The sequence below is a fragment of the Mustelus asterias genome, chromosome 9, assembly GCF_964213995.1.
Source record: "Mustelus asterias chromosome 9, sMusAst1.hap1.1, whole genome shotgun sequence".
Taxonomy (NCBI): domain Eukaryota; kingdom Metazoa; phylum Chordata; class Chondrichthyes; order Carcharhiniformes; family Triakidae; genus Mustelus; species Mustelus asterias.
The window spans coordinates 93,888,320-93,905,944 of record NC_135809.1 but is presented as its reverse complement, the minus strand read 5'-3'; the positions used below and the strand labels follow the sequence as shown (position 1 = coordinate 93,905,944).

The window sequence follows — 17,625 nt, the reverse complement described above, 5'->3', positions numbered from 1 at the left end:
ATTTTGTCTTTTAAAAAACATATAGATAGTTACATGGGTATGATGGGTACAGAGGGATTTGGGCCAAATGCGGGCAATTGGGATTAGCTTAGGGGTTTTAAAAAAAAAGGGTGGCATGGACAAGTTGGGCCGAAGGGCCTGTATCCATGCTGTAAACCTCTATGACTCTATGTTGGTTAGGTACATTGACTCGAACAAGCGTCAGACCATGGCGACTAGGGGAATTTCACAGTAACTTCATTGCAGTGTTAATATAAGCCTTACTTGTGGCTAATAAATAAACTAAACTAAATTTTTATGGCAAGTGGAACCACTGAGTGTAAAAAAGACCCATTCACCAATCTTCTTTTGAAACAAACTGCTGTTCTGACGACCATTAAAAAGTGTCAGACCATTGCAGTCTCATAACAGAGACTTCAAACATTTCTGTGCATACAAAAATCCCTGTAATTTTTCATCCTGTTTCTAACTAGGTTTCCTATATGATTACTTGCTCTTGATTAGCATTTGTATATATAATGCTGTATTGTTGCATATGGCATCCTTTGGATGAAATGCTAAACCAAGGCCTTTCCTGTCTGTACAAGTGAATGTTACAAATCCGAGGGTTTTACGAAGAGGGAAGAGAGTTCTCTTTGTCACTCTCGATGTCTTAGTCAATATTGAGGGAAGGCGATGGCCCTGTGGTATTATCGCTAGACTATTAATCCAGAAACTCAGTCTGGGGATTTGGGTTCAAATCCCACCACAGCAGATGGTGGAATTTCAATTCAATAAAAAAAATCTGGAATTAAGAACCTACTGATGACCATGAAACCATTGTTGATTGTCGGAAAAACCCATCTGGTTCACTAATGTCCTTTAGGGAAGGAAATCTGCATCCTTACCTGGTTTGGCCTACATGTGACTCCAGATTCATAGCAATGTGGTTGACTCTCAACTGCCCTCCATAGGGCAACTAGGGATGGGCAATAAATGCTGGCCAGCCAGCGACACCCATGTCCCAAATAAAAAGATTCCTCTCATAATTATTTCTGCCATAGAATATCTCTCATATTGTCCGACATAACATTCCGTGGACTGTTTGGAATGCTTTAAAATGTTTTGATGTGTTCATTCTAATAAATTTTCTTTCTAATCCGTGAATGAACATAATTTCTTCTAATTTCTGGACTCACTTGAAGTTTTTATAAATTTAGTTTTCATGTCTAACTCTGCGAATGTTGGTTAAATTGCAAGAACTGCTACCATTTATTTGTACCATCTCTTCCTTTCAGTAACTGAAGGACTAGGTCATTACCCTTTTCAATCTTTTCTCACCTATGAAAATAGATTTAATTCTCACCTTCACACTGAGACTCTCATAACTCAAGGCACCTATAGCAGATTTTGCTTCTGGTTATCTCCCTGGTGAAGTAATCATATGTCTTTCCCCTCACTATAAAATTCTCTTTCATACATCATTCGTCCCTTGGCAGATAGCACTGTCACTTCTGGATCAGAAATTGATTTTGAGCCACATAGCAGACCTCCAGCTCAAAATCTAGTCTGGGGCTTCAGCTTACTACTGAATGAGCATTGCAATGGCGGAGAAGCTGTAATTCTTGTTCACATATTCACTGGTTTGTGAATGTTGCAGATCTCTTTGACTAATTGAAAAATTGGAAAGTCAATAAGTTTGCAGCGTTTATATTGAAGTTATTTAATCCTTCAGCAAGGACATCACTAATCACCACCAATACAAAATGCACAAATGCCCACTGTGATAAGCAGCCTGAAACTAAAATATCTGTGAAGTTTAAAGTTTTGAAATTTAAAGTTGATTTGTTAGTGTCATAAGTAGGCTTATATTAACACTGCAATGAAGTTATTGTGAAAATCCCGCAGTCGCCACAATCCAACACTGAAGGAGAATTTATCATTGCCAATGCACCTAACCAGCATGTCTTTCGGACTGTGGGAGGAAACCCAAGCACCCAGAGGAAACCCATGCAGACATAGGGACAACGTGCAGACTCCACACAGACAGTGACCCAAGTTGGGAATTGAACCTGGGTCCTTGCCACTGATTGGCAGCAGTGCTAACCATTGTGCCACCGTGCCACCCTATCACTGGAGGGTGGGGGGAGGCAATTCTCCCACCTCACCGCACTAATTTTCTAGTGCAGCGGGCTGGGAGAATCTTGCAGCCAGGCATGTGTAGGATTCACGCATGCCTTCCTGCCGCGTCTCCCGGTGCCGGATTTCCAGCGCCATCAGATTTGCGCTGGAAACTAGCAGGAGACAGGTAAGTAATTTAAATCTTCATTTAAATCTAATTTTCATGTAATTAGCGGGCCCCGGACTGAAGTCTCCGGGCCCGCTAGCCTTCCCCCCCCCCCGCCAGTGTTTCACTCCGTTGGGGATTACAGTAGCTCCCTACTTTTGGGGAGCTAGCAGCCCGACCCCACTGGAGTGGGGGGTGGGGGAGGCAATCGGAGCCCCCGGGGGGGTCAGAAGGCACTGGGTAGGAGGGAGGCCAGTGATCGGGGCAGGCTGGGTGGAGGGTGGAGATTGGGGCGGGTCAGGACGGGGGATGGGGTAGCTGGTCCTGGAATGGTCGGGGTTGGGGGGGGCCGCCACGATCAGGCCGTGGGAGGGTTGGGAGGACAGCATTGTGGGGTTCCCTGGCTGGCCCGTGATCAAGCAAATGGGAGGCTGAAAGTTTGGGCCCACTGCGCGCCCAGATGTGAATAGGCCCACTGATTTATAATGAAATTCACGCTCATGGCCTCTGCAGTGCACAAAGTGAGAGAGATTCTAGTCTGAACTCGCATGAAAAAAACCAGCATGAATTACTCCAGTTTTCTTGCGAATTCAACACTTAGAATTTTGTTGGGAGAATTCCGGCCACAATGTTCACAATGCAATGGACAGCTGGGAACAAAATTCAAGTCTTAGTTCAGGATTCTGATGACAAATGTAAACGACTATAGCATTGACTTAAAAAATTATAACACTTCAGGTTTAGAGATTTTGAGATTTAAAAATCCTTTTATTTCAAATATCTAAGTTCTGAATTAATTTTTAACAATGGAATCCTCAGTTATGCCTGACCTAACAAGGTGCAATAACTAGTATTTATTAATCAAGTTGAATTTATTAAGCAAGATATTGCATGTACTTGACAAAAAAAAGTGAAGATAACATGGAAGTTTCTTATTCCTCAAAGCCCTAAGATTCCTTGAGTCCTGTCTCCAGAGGTGATGCCTTTCTTCTTCCATCTCTGAAGTGATATGTGGAACTGTGCCTCAGAAGAATCATACTACAGATTCTGTGATGAAACTGTATCAACAAATACTTTGCTTTTCCAACTTTTATCGCTACTTCTGACTGTTCCTCATTCCGTATTTGGAAATAATCCAAATTGCCTCCCTGTCATTAGCTTGTGCTGAGGGTCATCTGGTGTAACACCTCCCCTGTAACTAGAGTCATGTAGACTGAAGAGAAATGCCTATCCCTCTGGCTCCCCAGAGGTACATTCCATTGTGAACAAATGACACATCCTAGTAGATGCAGATCAGTGGTCAAACAATGTTGCATCTTCTTATCAATAATGCAACCTATTATAAACAATTCACATCAACACATTCCATGGATGTTTAAGCCATTAAGAACAAACGTTAATAATGTCAGCAAAGGAAGGTTTTCCTCTAATACGGATGTTCTATCCTACGTATATAGTTAACCAATGAAGGCATTTACTGAACTAAAACTCGAAGCACACAGCCCTTGCTTAAAGATATGACACCAAGCTGCTGAGCTCAAACCTTTTGATTATTTCTTCAAAGTTGACAAAGAAGCCTTCAATTACACAGCGTAATTCTTTGAACCCTAACCAACTTTAAAGTAATTAAGCCATCAACACCAGTTCCTCCCAGACAACTGCCGTAACTGTTAATTGGTCCACGAGCAGAACTTCAAACTGAACTGTTTGAAAGACGATCTAGATAAATTTCATAATTTACTTCAACATACGAACCTAAAAATTAGCAGTATTATCAAAATCTTAGTGTCAGGATAAATATTTTAACCCAAAGAGAGAAAGTTAAATATTTTAACTACTTCCCTGGTGCCTTTGTCCCATGGATATTTCAGATGTGAGTCTTAATAAGAATAACTTGGATTTTGTTATTTCAGGGGAGTCGAGGAGAACTTCTCTTGTCATTGTGTTATAATCCAACTGCCAATACAATCACTGTGAACATTATAAAGGCAAGGAATCTGAAAGCCATGGACATAGGAGGCACATCAGGTAGGTGAAAGATATTTATGCTGAGTATTGTGTGTTGAGTTTCAATTATAAAGAGGATGTATTGTCCTAATGTGACCAATTGTTGTGTACTCTATTGTAATCACATGAGATAAAATTCAATTTCAATCCTTCATAACTTCACCACTATCGATCCAGAGGGTGTACTTGTCAATAAGAAATCAATGTACAAAGTTCAATGAGCTGGATTTTACGGTTTCCAGCAGGGCAAGAGAGGTGGAATGGGAAGTTTGTGGTCAGCTTGCTCCCAGCCCTGCCACTTCAACACATCAAGTCAAACACTGGCTGCCTAAATTGTGGTCAACCAACAGAAATACTGACCAATTAGGATTGTGAAGGGGGCTTCAGTCCAGTCTTGTGTCTGAAGTGGGACATCCAGCAAGAAAGGAGATGGGTCGTGAACCTAAAGTTGGTTCCAGCCACCAATTTAAAGGCTTCTTTCCCTCTCACTCTCTCTTTAATTGTTATGTCAACCTATAAATGGGCGGCACGGAGGCACAGTGGTTCGCACTGCTGCCTCACAGCGGTTCGCACTGCTGCCTCACAGCACCAGGGACCCAGGTTCAATTCCAGCCTCAGGTAACTGTCTGTCTCGGGTAACGTGAAGTTTGCACGTTCTCCCCGTGGGTGTGTGGATTTCCACTAGATCCTCCGGTTTGCTCCCACATTCCACAGATATGTGAGTTAGGTTGATTGGTCATAGTGTCAGGGAGGTTAGCCAGGTAAATACGTGGGGTTATGGGGAAAGGGCCTGGGTATTGTTGGTACAGAATTGATGGGTTGAATGGTTTCTTTCTGCACTGTAGGGATTCTATGATTCTATAATTCTCTATGAACAAATAAAGTCTAGGAACAGACAAAAGCTACCACTATGAGCAGCAGTCTCTGCTGCCACATGCAGTCATGGTCCCATATGCAGGCTTTTTCATTCACCTTTGTGCCACCTTCTCATACCTGGTGTAATTCGCACCCTATGCCACCAGCAAAAAATGGAGTGGGCGATGGAAAATTGGTCCGTTTTTTTTAATGAGCTCAATAGCTTGCTAATTGTTTTTCTCAAAAGGGTGAGCGAGCTTCTGCTTTCGACATGCTTGCTTGCTTTATTATCGGGAGACTGGCAGGATGATGTTGTGTTACCAACCTGATGCCTGCATATCATATTTTACCTAAGCGTGAGGGGGCGGATGGGCAGCCCACCCAATTTGTGGCTGTAAAATCCAACCCAGTGTATAATAACGCAGGAAGTAAATCGTCTGTAATTTAACAGAAATGGAAGGATATTGTAAATCAATCTGGATAAGTATTGTGGTATGATAATTCCTTCATCCGGACAAGACCAGGATGTCCTTCTTGTAGTTGTTCAAGAACTCTTCCAGGCAAATTAGAAGGAATGATCACCTAGGTATTTCCTACAATAGATACTAACCTTGAACAGTCAACTCGAGCTTTCTTGACACATATGGTTTCAAATCAGGACGCAATCATTTCTTTCGATACCATATCCATCATCTTTCCCATCACAAGATCATTTCTATTATGTCTCTGAATTTGAGAAGCTGTCACAAGCAAATGATCTACCAGCAAAAAATAAAGAACATTAGCAAACCTAGTAGGTGACATCTGCTCAATAGATAAAGGTAATTATGTCAATGCACCAGTATTAGCATGACACTCTGATTGATGATGCTTTATATTGTAGGAGCATGCAGATAAGATCAGTGACCATCTTTGCAATCGGCTAGCAACTAACGATAGTATGTCATTATACGGTGCAAAAATAATAGTTAAGAGTCAATGATCAATCAATAATGTGAAACGGTGACCATATAAATAATGATGAAACCTTCATACACCAAAAATTATACTCGAGGCTTCTTTTTTCTAGCTGAGCATAGTTAGATTCAGTAAAAATCAGAGGACATGAAGCAAAAGCTATTGGCCTTTCTTCTCCCAAAGGTACAATATGCGAAATATCCCACACTCCATAAGGTGAAGCATCGCAAGCAAGCAGTAATAGTAGCTTTGGATTAAAATGAACCAATACTTCAGACTTCTGCAAAGCAGCTTTGACATCCTTGTATACATTCTCACATTCTGTTCCCTAGTTCCATGATTGTTTCACACACAGTAAATAATGCAATGGCTTCATTAATGTAGCTAAGTTAGGAACAAATTTGCCATAATAATTTACTAATTCTAAAAAGGACATCAATTGTGTCACATTCGTCAGATGTGGTGCTTCTAAAATAGTATCCATCTTTTTAGGTGCTTTATGTTGGTCTTTTTGTAGGCCAAACACTGTACTGACATCTTGAAAAAAAGCACACTTTTCTTTCTTGATATGCAAACCACCTGCTTGAAGACATTCCAATGTTGCTTCTAAATTATTCCTGTTCACTGGACTTGTAATTAGAATATCATGCAGGTAACTTTGTACACCAGAGAGACTACTTAAAATCTGATTCAGCGATCTTTGGAATAGGGCTGGTGCGGATGTTATTCCAAAAGGCAATCTTTTATAACAAAAAAGACTTTTGAGTAACAATGATAAGCAATGGTTGAGTTTCAGCGGCTACACTCACCTAAAAATATGCTTGTGAAAGATCAATCTTGCTGAATTTCTGGCTACCTGATAACCTACTAAACAAAACTTCAATTAAAGGAAGCGAATATTGATCAGCACACAACACCGGATTTATGGTTGTTTTAAACTCACCACAAATATGAACTAAACCATTTGATTTTATGACAGGTTTAATGGGGACAGCTCAGTCACCCATTGTAACCTGCCCTAACGCACCAGTGTTAATAAGTCATACTAATTTTTATTTGACCTTCGGACAAATTACATATGGCACTGCTCATGCTTTGAGACTTTTTGGTTGACTATTGGGCTTTATGTTGAGTTTCACTTGAATTCCCTTCATTGAGCCAAATGTCTCCTCAAACACATTCTTATATTTATCCAGAAGGTGCTGTAGGTCTGTTTTGACATCAACCAGTGTGTTGACAGCACTCTAGTTAAGCTTTATCTTCTCCAACCAGGATGTTTCAAATAGAGCTGGAAAATTACCATGGACCACATGGAGAGGCAGTTCTGCTGTCTGTCCACCCGACACTATGTTGACCATGATGTAACCTTGTATCGGCGCGATAAAATCACATCAGCTAGTTTTAAAGGGAGATGCTTCAGCTTTTGTGGGAATGTAGTCTCAGGGATTGAAGATACAGCAGCATCAATATCAATCTCCATCTCCATCTTAACGATTGTGCACTAAACTTTGGAATCACCCAGAATCTATGAGATTCCAGTTAAGGATCACCCTGTATGGATCAGACGTTCAGTTGGAGCTCTTCATCATATTTTTGGACATCCTCCTCACAGTCATAATTTATTTCTTCCATGTTGTAAGTTATTTTTGTAGAATGCAATTTGTTGTTCTTCTTGAAGGTGCCCAGATTCTTCTTCTTAACATTTTTCTCAAGGGAATCTGGTCTAGCCCAACAAGCTTTTACAATGTGACCCATTTTGCCACAATGTTTGCATTGACTATCCTTGCTCCAGCATTCACTCGCTGACTGGCCCATTTTGGCACACCTGTGACATGCTTGTGCTGTTTTGACTTCTTATGGGCAGTTCCCAACTTGTGGATCTTCTTTCCTGCACCAAATGGTGAAGCCCTTTAACAGCCTGTTGCATTGGCACTGCGATTTCTCTGCTGTCTTTCAAGTCCATAGAATCCCTTCTGTGCAGAAAAAAGCCACTTGACCCGCACATCTTTGGACTGTGGGAGGAAACCGGAACACCCAGAGGAAACCCATACAGACACAGGGAGAACGTGCAAACTCCACATAGACGGTCACCCAAGGCCAGAATTGAACCTGGGTTTCTGGCGCTGAGAGGCAGTAGTGCTGCCACCATGCCGCCCAAGTCAAAGCACATTGTTAAGCAGTCTTTTTTGGATAGTTTCATTTTGGAGGACACAAACTTGACAATCTCAAAGAGTAACTTCTAATGACTCACCAAACTCACAATGTTGTGCCAGCCATTTTAAGGTTGCTACAAACTGAGCAATGCTTACGCCTTCCATTTGATATCTTCAGTGGAATATGAACCATTCCATGATGATCAGTGGCTTTGGAGGGTAATGCTCTTTAAGGATCTTTGCCAGGTCATTGTAAGTTTTGGTGCCTGGCTTTGCTCGATGAATCAAGCTCTGGTGATGGTTTTACTGAGAAAAGCTTGAACGAGCAACTTGTTTGCAATTTTATTTGCTTGTACAAAGTACTGAAATCACTCTACATAGGAACTCCATGATTCATTTTCTTCAACGAAAGGACCCAACGATCCTAAATGACCCACCATTTCTCTTGCCGGCATGAGCGACTCGAGACTGCTCAGTGTATATTTTTTTTATTTTACTGTCTTACCAGTACCCTCCTTTTTACCCTGGAGATGATTGACTTTATGTACTTTTTTTTCCACATGGTCCCAGTCACACTAAAATGAATGATTTCGAAACTACCAACACTGGGCTGAGATAGTCCAAATTCATTGCTGCTAGACTCGTTAAGCAATGGCATTCAACATAAACAATCTTATTAATCCCAATTGGGTTTAACATAGACCCCCGATGTGAAGGAGAGGTTCCCTTTACTTTGCTTAATATAATTGGATGCACTTTTCATTTATGAAGGAACAGGTCATACTGCTCTGATTTTGAATGCATTTCCTCAGTATTATGTTTGTTTTCCTCAATTGCTATATCAAGAAGACAACATCAGCACTCAATACAGATGCCATGTTTTGACTATTACCAAGATAAATAATTGAGACTAATTACTTTGTGTCCTTTATGGTTTGCCTTTCTTGCAGATCCGTATGTCAAAGTTTGGCTCATGTACAAAGACAAGAAAGTGGAGAAGAAGAAGACAGTTGTGATGAAGAGGTGTTTAAACCCCATCTTTAATGAGTCTTTTGTGTTCGATGTACCGACGGAGATATTGCGAGAGACAACTATTATTATCACTGTGATGGATAAAGACAAGCTGAGCAGAAACGATGTTATTGGAAAGGTTCGTACAAAATACCAATTGATGTTAATTGATGTATTCTTTTAACTGGGTTCTAAGATTGACGTCACAGTCTTGGCTTCACATGAAGTGGGTAAAAGTGTATCCAATGAGCTGTTTCTCAACCTCACAGTGAGAAAACCACTGATGTCCCGGAACCAGTGTGCATCATTTTAATGTGACCAATTCGATTACAATTTAATAATCTATGTAATTTGTCAATGCTTCTCTTACAAGTTGCGTCATGAACCACACTGATGTAATCTGCGAGGACATCTCAACGTGAGACATCGGTTTGTGGTGGTGTATATTACTGTTTTTTGAAACTGTGTGAGGAGTCACATGAAACCACCCAAGAGAATAAGCAGCCCAGTTGTAGTGTACCAATTACTAATGGCAATGTATTAATAGGAGGAAAAGACAAATACACATAAACAGGACTATAATTCAATAAGACATTTAAATCCTGGAGTAATACACATACACACAGTTTTATCTAAAATTATAGAATCATACAGTGCAGAAGGAGGCCATTTGGCCCATTGAGTCTGCACCGACCACAATTCCACCCAATCCTTATCCCCATAACCCCATGCATTTACCCTAGCTAGTCCCCCTGACACTAAGGGGCAATTTAGCATGGCCAATCCACCTAACCCGCACATCTTTGGAGTGTGGGAGGAAACCAGAACACCCGGAGAAACCCACGCAGACATGGGGAGAATGTGCAAACAATGACCCAAGGTGGGAATCGAACCCAGTCCCTGGCGCTGTGAGGCAGCAGTGCTAACCACTGTGCCGCCCCTAGAAATAGCCCTTATTCCAAACTTTATTCCCAATACCCGAACTCAGTAAGATTTCCCTGTTCCCAAACAGCATCCACCTTAAACAAATCTATAAGCCAAATCCAGCTTATAGTTACCACACAATACAGGGAGGATGATCCAGTCTAGGAATCATCTTTGCCTGGTTCAGTGAAGATAGGTAAACTGCCTTTACAAAGGTGTCTGCTTAACGATCTGCAGGAGTTGTCAATTATACCTCGGCTCTCTTTGATTCTGCCCACCGTACATGGGGCTGTCTGTCTCTCCTACATTCATGGACCCTCAAATATTAGTATCTGTATGCCTCCCCTAATCTCACAGATATCTCGGTAAACTACTTCCTGATGACACGGCCATTTACATCTGATCTTATCCAGATGTTTGCTAATCACATCACTGGAAAAAGGATGCATCTCATCAGCCGCTTTGAATGTGGGCTGCTGGCAGATTCTCCGTTGTTCCTGGGTAGATTGCATCCTATCATTCTCTTTGTTAATTCTGGGTCTTGTTGTTACCAGGCAAATCCATCACAGTTGGAACATTCTGAGCTGTTGAGGACATTAAAATGGAAACTTTACCATAACTCAAAGAAGCATGGGAAATAATTTCAGTTTCTGGCATCAAAATCAGTGTCATCACTCCGTTCTCAGAAAAATCCATCCTCGAGCCCTCAGGCCTTGTAAATAACTGCTCCACCTACAAACTTCCTTTCCCCTCCAAAGTTCTTGATTATGTTGTCATCTTCGAAGCATGTGACCATCTTTTACAACACTGTATTTAAATCTCACCAATCAGATGTTCATCCCTGTCACAGCACCAAAATAGCCTCAAGTCACAAGTGACATCATTGGTGACTACAGTGCATTTTTGTTTACTTGTTCTCCTTTGCCTCTGCTACCTTCCACCCTGTTGACCATCCATTATTCCTCGTGCTTTTCCTTTTTTTTCAGCTTGGTGGGGTTGCCCTCACTTGGTTCCATTGTTATCTGTACTACTTATCTGTACAATGGTAGCCAGAGAATGCTTGCTGTTAGGTTTTGTTTCCATCCCCTCACTGTTTACTCTTTTTTTTCAATATTCATTCATGGGATATTGGCATCGCTAACTTTGCCCATCCCTAACTGCCCTTGAGAATGTAGTGATGAGCTGTCTCAGCTCCCACCTCTTCTTAATTCATGCGCTGCCCTTTGTGACATAATTCAAGAAAATGGATCATCTTCCATATGTACATTGCTGACACCCAATTCTACCTCTTCACCACCTTCCTCACCTCTCCGCTGACTCAGCATTGTCAGAATACTTGTCCAGCCTTAGAGGAACCACCATTAGATCTAGTTCAACATTGGGAGGATTGATTCCATGCCCCTCCTCAGCTATTATCTCAGACTGAACCAGTCAGCATCCTATTCAATTTCAGACTGACCTTCTGAACCTACCAGCTCTGACGAGGGGTCAACCTCACTCGAAACGTTAGCTCTATTCTATCTCCACAGATGCTGTCAGACCCGCTGAGATTTTCCAGCATTTTCTGTTTTTGTTTCCGAACCAATATACTTTTTACCCCCCAAAAAAACACAATTAATTTAACTTCCACCCCTGCCTAAGGTAATCTTTCACTGAAACCTTTATCCATGCCTTTGTCACCATAAAACTCACCAATGTTGTATTGAACAGCTGCCTATCTTTCACCGTCCATAGATTTCTACTTATCCATAAATTAGATCCACCACCCTATCCTGTACCATGTTCTATTGAACTAGTGACACCATCACTGTTACTGTATGCCAACCTGGACACAGCAAGGTCCAACAGATAGCAATAAGTTGATTTCTGAATGATCCATTTCACTTGTGTTGGATGGGGGATAAGTACAGGCAAGGATACTGGGAGAGATGCCATGAAATCCTTTATTCCCACCTACGGGGGTGAAGGTTTCCCATAGACAGCACCTCCCTAATTCCAGCATGGACTCAACACTGTGGAATGCTCTGATCTTTCCAGCGGCATGTTTCATGGCAGGTGGGAGCAGAAAATTCAGAGAGAGGCCAAATGTTGGAATCTCGCCAATTGGAAATTAATTTGGAATTTTCCCCTCATCACTTTCATGGTGGGCTTATATGAAGGATGCAGTTTCCGCTGATCCATATTGGGAACGTGCATTAGCATGTTATGAATACTCATTAAAACCAACTCACCTGAATCACATTCTCCAGTGAGTCTAAATCTCAACCAGATATGAGTAGTGTGCAGCTGTGAACCCTCACTTCACTCGTGACTTTGAGATGAGTGCAACATTCAAAGCCTACCTGTAACAGCGCTGCTCCTGGTTCTGAGCAATGCCAGTGTGACACCACAGTGATGGGGGTCTAAGATTGGTCCGCTCATAGTGGGTGCTTCCATACTCCGGGAGGACAGCACTCGATGTGTGCTGCGGGTCTTGGACAGAGATGCACTCTGAAACCAGCATTACAACTTGTGACATGGATGGTGAAAAGGACAATAGAGACATGGGGATCAATGAGGTATGGTGGAGTTAGTGAAGGACAAGGATGACAAAGATGTGAGGGACAGTGGAGTTGCAGTGGTGGGGGGGGGGGGGGGTGGAGACAGAGGATGGGGAAGCTGGAGCTAGATGTGGAAGACTAAAGCTCAGACACAGAAGATGGTGGATGGGAATCGAACAATATGAATGGGAGCGGATGGACGTGACTCCGGAATAGGGTAATAGGGTAGGCTGGGTGGATTGTGTTAGCGTGATAGAAAAAAGATGGGTTGCACAGAGACTCGATGGCAGGGGGAGGTGGCGTGGGTGGAAGGGAGCTGGTGTTGTGATCATATGATCAGTCATGAAGGAATGGGAAAGCTCATTGAAAGACAGTCATAGTCTCTGGTCTGGGACTAAGAGGTCAGAATGGGAGACTGAAGGCAGATCCTGGGTATCTGTTAACCTTATAATCAGAGTGAGAGACTAAAGACAATCCTGAGCTTTGTGGGTCATGATGCAGGGCTATGCATGGCACACACATCATAGACCCTCTCCAAGGAGGACTAGGGATAAGGCACAGGTTGGTGTGTTGGATGTGGTCATTGTCTTACAGTCAGTGGCCACTGCTTTGTCTGGCTTGTAACTGGGCTGCAGATGTGATAGTCATGGTTAGGGGAGGCAATTACAGCTTTTAAATGGGAAAAGGTAGTAAAGGAGTGGGTTGTTATTCAAAGGTCTCCCGGGGGGATTCTTCTCAATATGTGACTGTGCACATAGCCTCAAGATTGGGAGGGGTGAGGTTCACATGGGGTACAGGGACATCAACAGTGATGGGTTCAGTGGGGAGGACTGGAATGTCCACCACAGTTATAGCGAGGTCCAGGATTACCTGGGAAGGCTGGAGAATAACTGGAGGGAGATCCTGAGGTTCCAGGAAGACTGGAGGGACTAGGACACTGCCAGGGATTATTAAAACTGAAACTGGAAAAGATTCTGCAAGGAGGGGTCTGAGGCAATGTGGAAGGAGTCCACAGCGGGTCTCCAGGGCCCTTTCAGAGGCACCCTTGAACTGCCTTGAGTCTCAACATTGAAACAGAGTCAGAGCTGAGAGAAAAGAGGAAGAATTCCTTGAGAAGGTGCAATTGGAGCCACTGTCTTTTGTTGCACTTTAATGGGAGACTGCAGGAGCCACTGGCTTCATTTGGGTATTAACAGAGATGTATGTGAGAATGGAAAATTCAGGCAACCATTAGGGAAGCATGGCTGCTGCACCTGCCAGATCATCAATGAAAACCTCTGATGTGCTTTCTCCAATTGGCATGGTAACAGGTCAGAGGGCATTCGGTCATTGCTGAAGTGCAAGTAGAGCTTAATCACTGTACCAGATCAGAGATTGCTGGAGTGCTTTTGTAAGGTGACACATTTCATGAATGCATCCAAACCTCTTCCAACCTCAGGTATCAGGGTTGGTATCTTGGTTATTCATTAATCTGTTACATCTATCAGTCCACAGGGAAAAGGAGGATTGAGTAATGGAGCCTACGCTCAATGCTGCCTTATAGATGGCAGTGAGCTGATTAAGCAGAAGGGCCTGATGCTGACTAGCCAAGTTTTGGGAGGAGGCCTGGCATGAGGTCCATAGTGTAGGGTGGCCCTGATAAGAACAAGAGGATGAGGAAATTAGACCCATCCCATGAAGATGACTCTCACAACTGAGGATCTACTGAAGAAGACTTTCCCATCTGGAGATGAATGCAAGACAATGCTGCACTAGTCTGTGCTTGTCCAGGGATGGATCATATCTGCCACATTCTGCGGGAAGATCCAATGCCCCATGGACTGGGAAGACATTCTCTGCCCTTACCCTTGAAGGACACTGCCATTCTCAATTTCTTTGCCTGCAGATTATTTCAGAGATCCACAGGGAACCTATACGGCATCTCAATCCTCAGCACACAAATGTGTCAAGGAGGTGACAGATGCCCTCTACAGTAAGGCTCGTCATTATGTGAGGTTGCCGCTCGATGAAGCCAGCCGGGCTGCTGGATCTCTGGGGTTTGCTGCAATCTCAGGCTTCCCAAGAGTATACTGTGCAATTGATTGCACACACGTGGCTTTGAGAGCTCCATGGCAGCAGCCCCTGATGTTTATTAACAGGAAAGGTTTCCATTCCCTGAATGCTAAACTGGTGTGTGATCATCAGAACTATGTTATGCACATTTATGCCTTGTATCTGGGAGTTCTTATGACTCATACATCCTGAGACACTCCCAAGTGCCTCAAATATTCGAAGGGCCTCAGCGATTACAGGGCTGGCTGCTTGGGGATAAGAGGTACTTGCTCAAATGATGGCACGTAACACCCATGTGTCAGCCTGAGAGTGTCTCAGAGGCAAGATAAAATCTGGCCCATAGCTTGACACGATCCATCATTGAACAAAATGTCCATAGATCATAGAATAGAATCATAGAAACCCTACAGTGCAGAAAGAGGCCATTTGGCCTATCGAGTCTGCACCGACCACAATCCCACCCAGGCCCTACCCCCATATCCCTACATCTTTACCCACTAATCCCTCTAACCTACGCATCTCAGGACTCTAGGGGGCAATTTTTAGCATGGCCAATCAACCTAACCTGCACATCTTTGGACTGTGGGAAGAAACCGGTGCACCCGGAGGAAACCCACGCAGACACGAGGAGAATGTGCAAACTCCACACAGACAGTGACCCAAGCCAGGAATCGAACCCAGGTCCCTGGAGCTGTGAAGCAGCAGTGCTACCATGCCGCCCACAGTTAGCATCCTGAATATGCATTTCCGATGTTTAACCCACTCAGGTGGGATTCTGCAGTTCTGTCCACAGAGAGTGGCCCGCATTGTGGGCTGTTGCTTCCTTCACAACTTGATGCTTCAAAGGGAGGGGATCCCTTTCCAGAGGGAAACATGGAGGAGGCTGAGAGCTCCTCGGATGAAGAAGAGTGGGAAGGTCAGAAACCTAAAGAGGGAGATGAGGATCAACATGCAGGTGAGGATGCTATCAAAGAAGCAATGATGTGGAGAAGCAAGACATGGAAGGCAGACCTGTGGCACATTGATAACCACAAGTTTCTAGAAGAATTAAGGTACAGACAAGGGACACAGCTACATTTCTTCTCTCCCTTAGTACCATGCCAATGGAGCCTTTATGGTGACATTGAGAGTAAGTTCAGCATGAATCCTCATGACTCACCAGATCTTAACTTTTGGAAAGGTCAGTAGTGAACCCAGTATCCCTGCGCTCAGAAGTGGAAGTCAGCAGAACAGCGCAATTGCTATGTCAAAGGATCTCTTGCATTTCTCACAACCTTAATGAGGAATGTTTAGCAGACACTGAGATGCACACCTAGTTAGAGAAACCCTTATGGCTTCTTGTGCACTGACATTATCAATGAAGACAGCCATCTCATTTTTAGAAACAATTACAGCTAACTCTCCAAGGCTATGGGTAGCCAGTAGAGGTTACTAACACATTTTATAAGCTTCCAGTAAAGTGTTTGACACATCTCCCTGAGGACTCAAGGGTGCGTATCATGATTCAGCGACACGTCACATGAATGTGAGGCTCACAAAGTTTTTCTAACCCTACTGCTATGTCTTGTTGCATCCCTGACGGCAAAGGTGGAGGCAGCCTGCTGACTGCTGCACCCTGTTGTCTTTGATTACTTTGGTGGGCGTAAAGTGTGTTCATGTGACATTTAAATGTGCGATTTCCCACCGCACTGCCCAGCAGGCAATGGGCGGCCAAACCCCCCCAGTACCACACTTGCGTCTCTGGAATGGAAATTTCCACCTGTAATTTTCTAAATTCAACCTTCAGTGTAGTGAGAAAAGAGGGATGTAGAAAGATATCTTTGACATTTGATTTAGCACAGGCCTAATTTTAAATGTTCCAGTTTAAAATGATCCGGCCCAAATTTGTGCAAGGCTGGCGGCCACCAGTCTGCCAAATAGACTAACATGGTAATTATCGTCCATTAAACCACTTTGTTATTAATCCCTATGAATACAATGTGTGCAGTAAGAGCTCTAACTAAGCAAACCTTTCCATCCACAAAATGAACATCTTTAATGTGAATAGCAGCCTTGTGTGACTTTGAATGTATCTGTCCAATTTCCATTGGCTCTTGATCAGAAAAATGGACCAATTGTCTTATTTCTCTGTAGGAAGAGGCTGAAAGAAAAGGGTCACCGTATCAGGCCACTGCTGGTCCTGTCTCCAATCTAAAAACCTCAATAGTGGTTGCCTTACTCTTGCCTCAGCATGTGGAGATGTTTCTCGATGTTTTCAGCAAATAGGGATCAAATTTAGAACTTAAACAAATGAGTTGCTGTTTAAAAACGTGAAACTGACGCGTGATTTTTGTCTCCCCCAGATATACTTGTCTTGGAAGAGTGGACCTGGAGAAGTCAAGCATTGGAAGGATATGATTGGGCGGCCACGACATGCTGTGGCTCAATGGCACCAACTCAAGGCATGATTATTCACCAAATCAAAAGAGAGGGAAAAACAACTGACGTAAGACAAGAAGACAACATCTGATTAACCTTGACATTTTAAGTATGCACAATGAAGCACGTGGACTGAAGTCATGGATCACTCAGTCAACACTCTGGGAGCCCAGCAGCCAATCCATATGCCATGGACTGAATAGCATTGAGCTGCCAGGAACATTTTTTTTAGTCAAGAGGTCATATCCACCCAGTGCTTCAACACTCCTCCCCTCTCCCCTAAAAATCCCCACATATTTTGGTAGTGGCATAATTCATTCTCTGTGTCTGAGGAGTCTGTGGCCAGTTGTCACGTGGCTTAGATTTTAGTTTTTATTTTCCTGTGTGACAAAAAAAAGCAAACCGTTCTTCCAGTAGTAAAGGAAGTCGCTGCATCGAAAAA

At 43.1% G+C, this 17,625-nt stretch overlaps 1 protein-coding gene across 1 annotated transcript in view; it reads left to right on the top strand.

The window, feature by feature from the left end:
* syt7b (synaptotagmin VIIb) overlaps positions 1–17,363 on the top strand; it is a 365,243-nt gene extending 347,880 nt beyond the window's left edge. The window contains exons 10-12 of the mRNA XM_078221264.1: positions 4,180–4,294; positions 9,189–9,388; positions 17,108–17,363. Coding sequence (XP_078077390.1) covers positions 4,180–4,294; positions 9,189–9,388; positions 17,108–17,212 — 420 coding nt within the window. The 3' untranslated portion in view covers positions 17,213–17,363. The remainder of the gene's footprint in view (positions 1–4,179; positions 4,295–9,188; positions 9,389–17,107) is intronic.
* Positions 17,364–17,625: the final 262 nt, after the last annotated feature.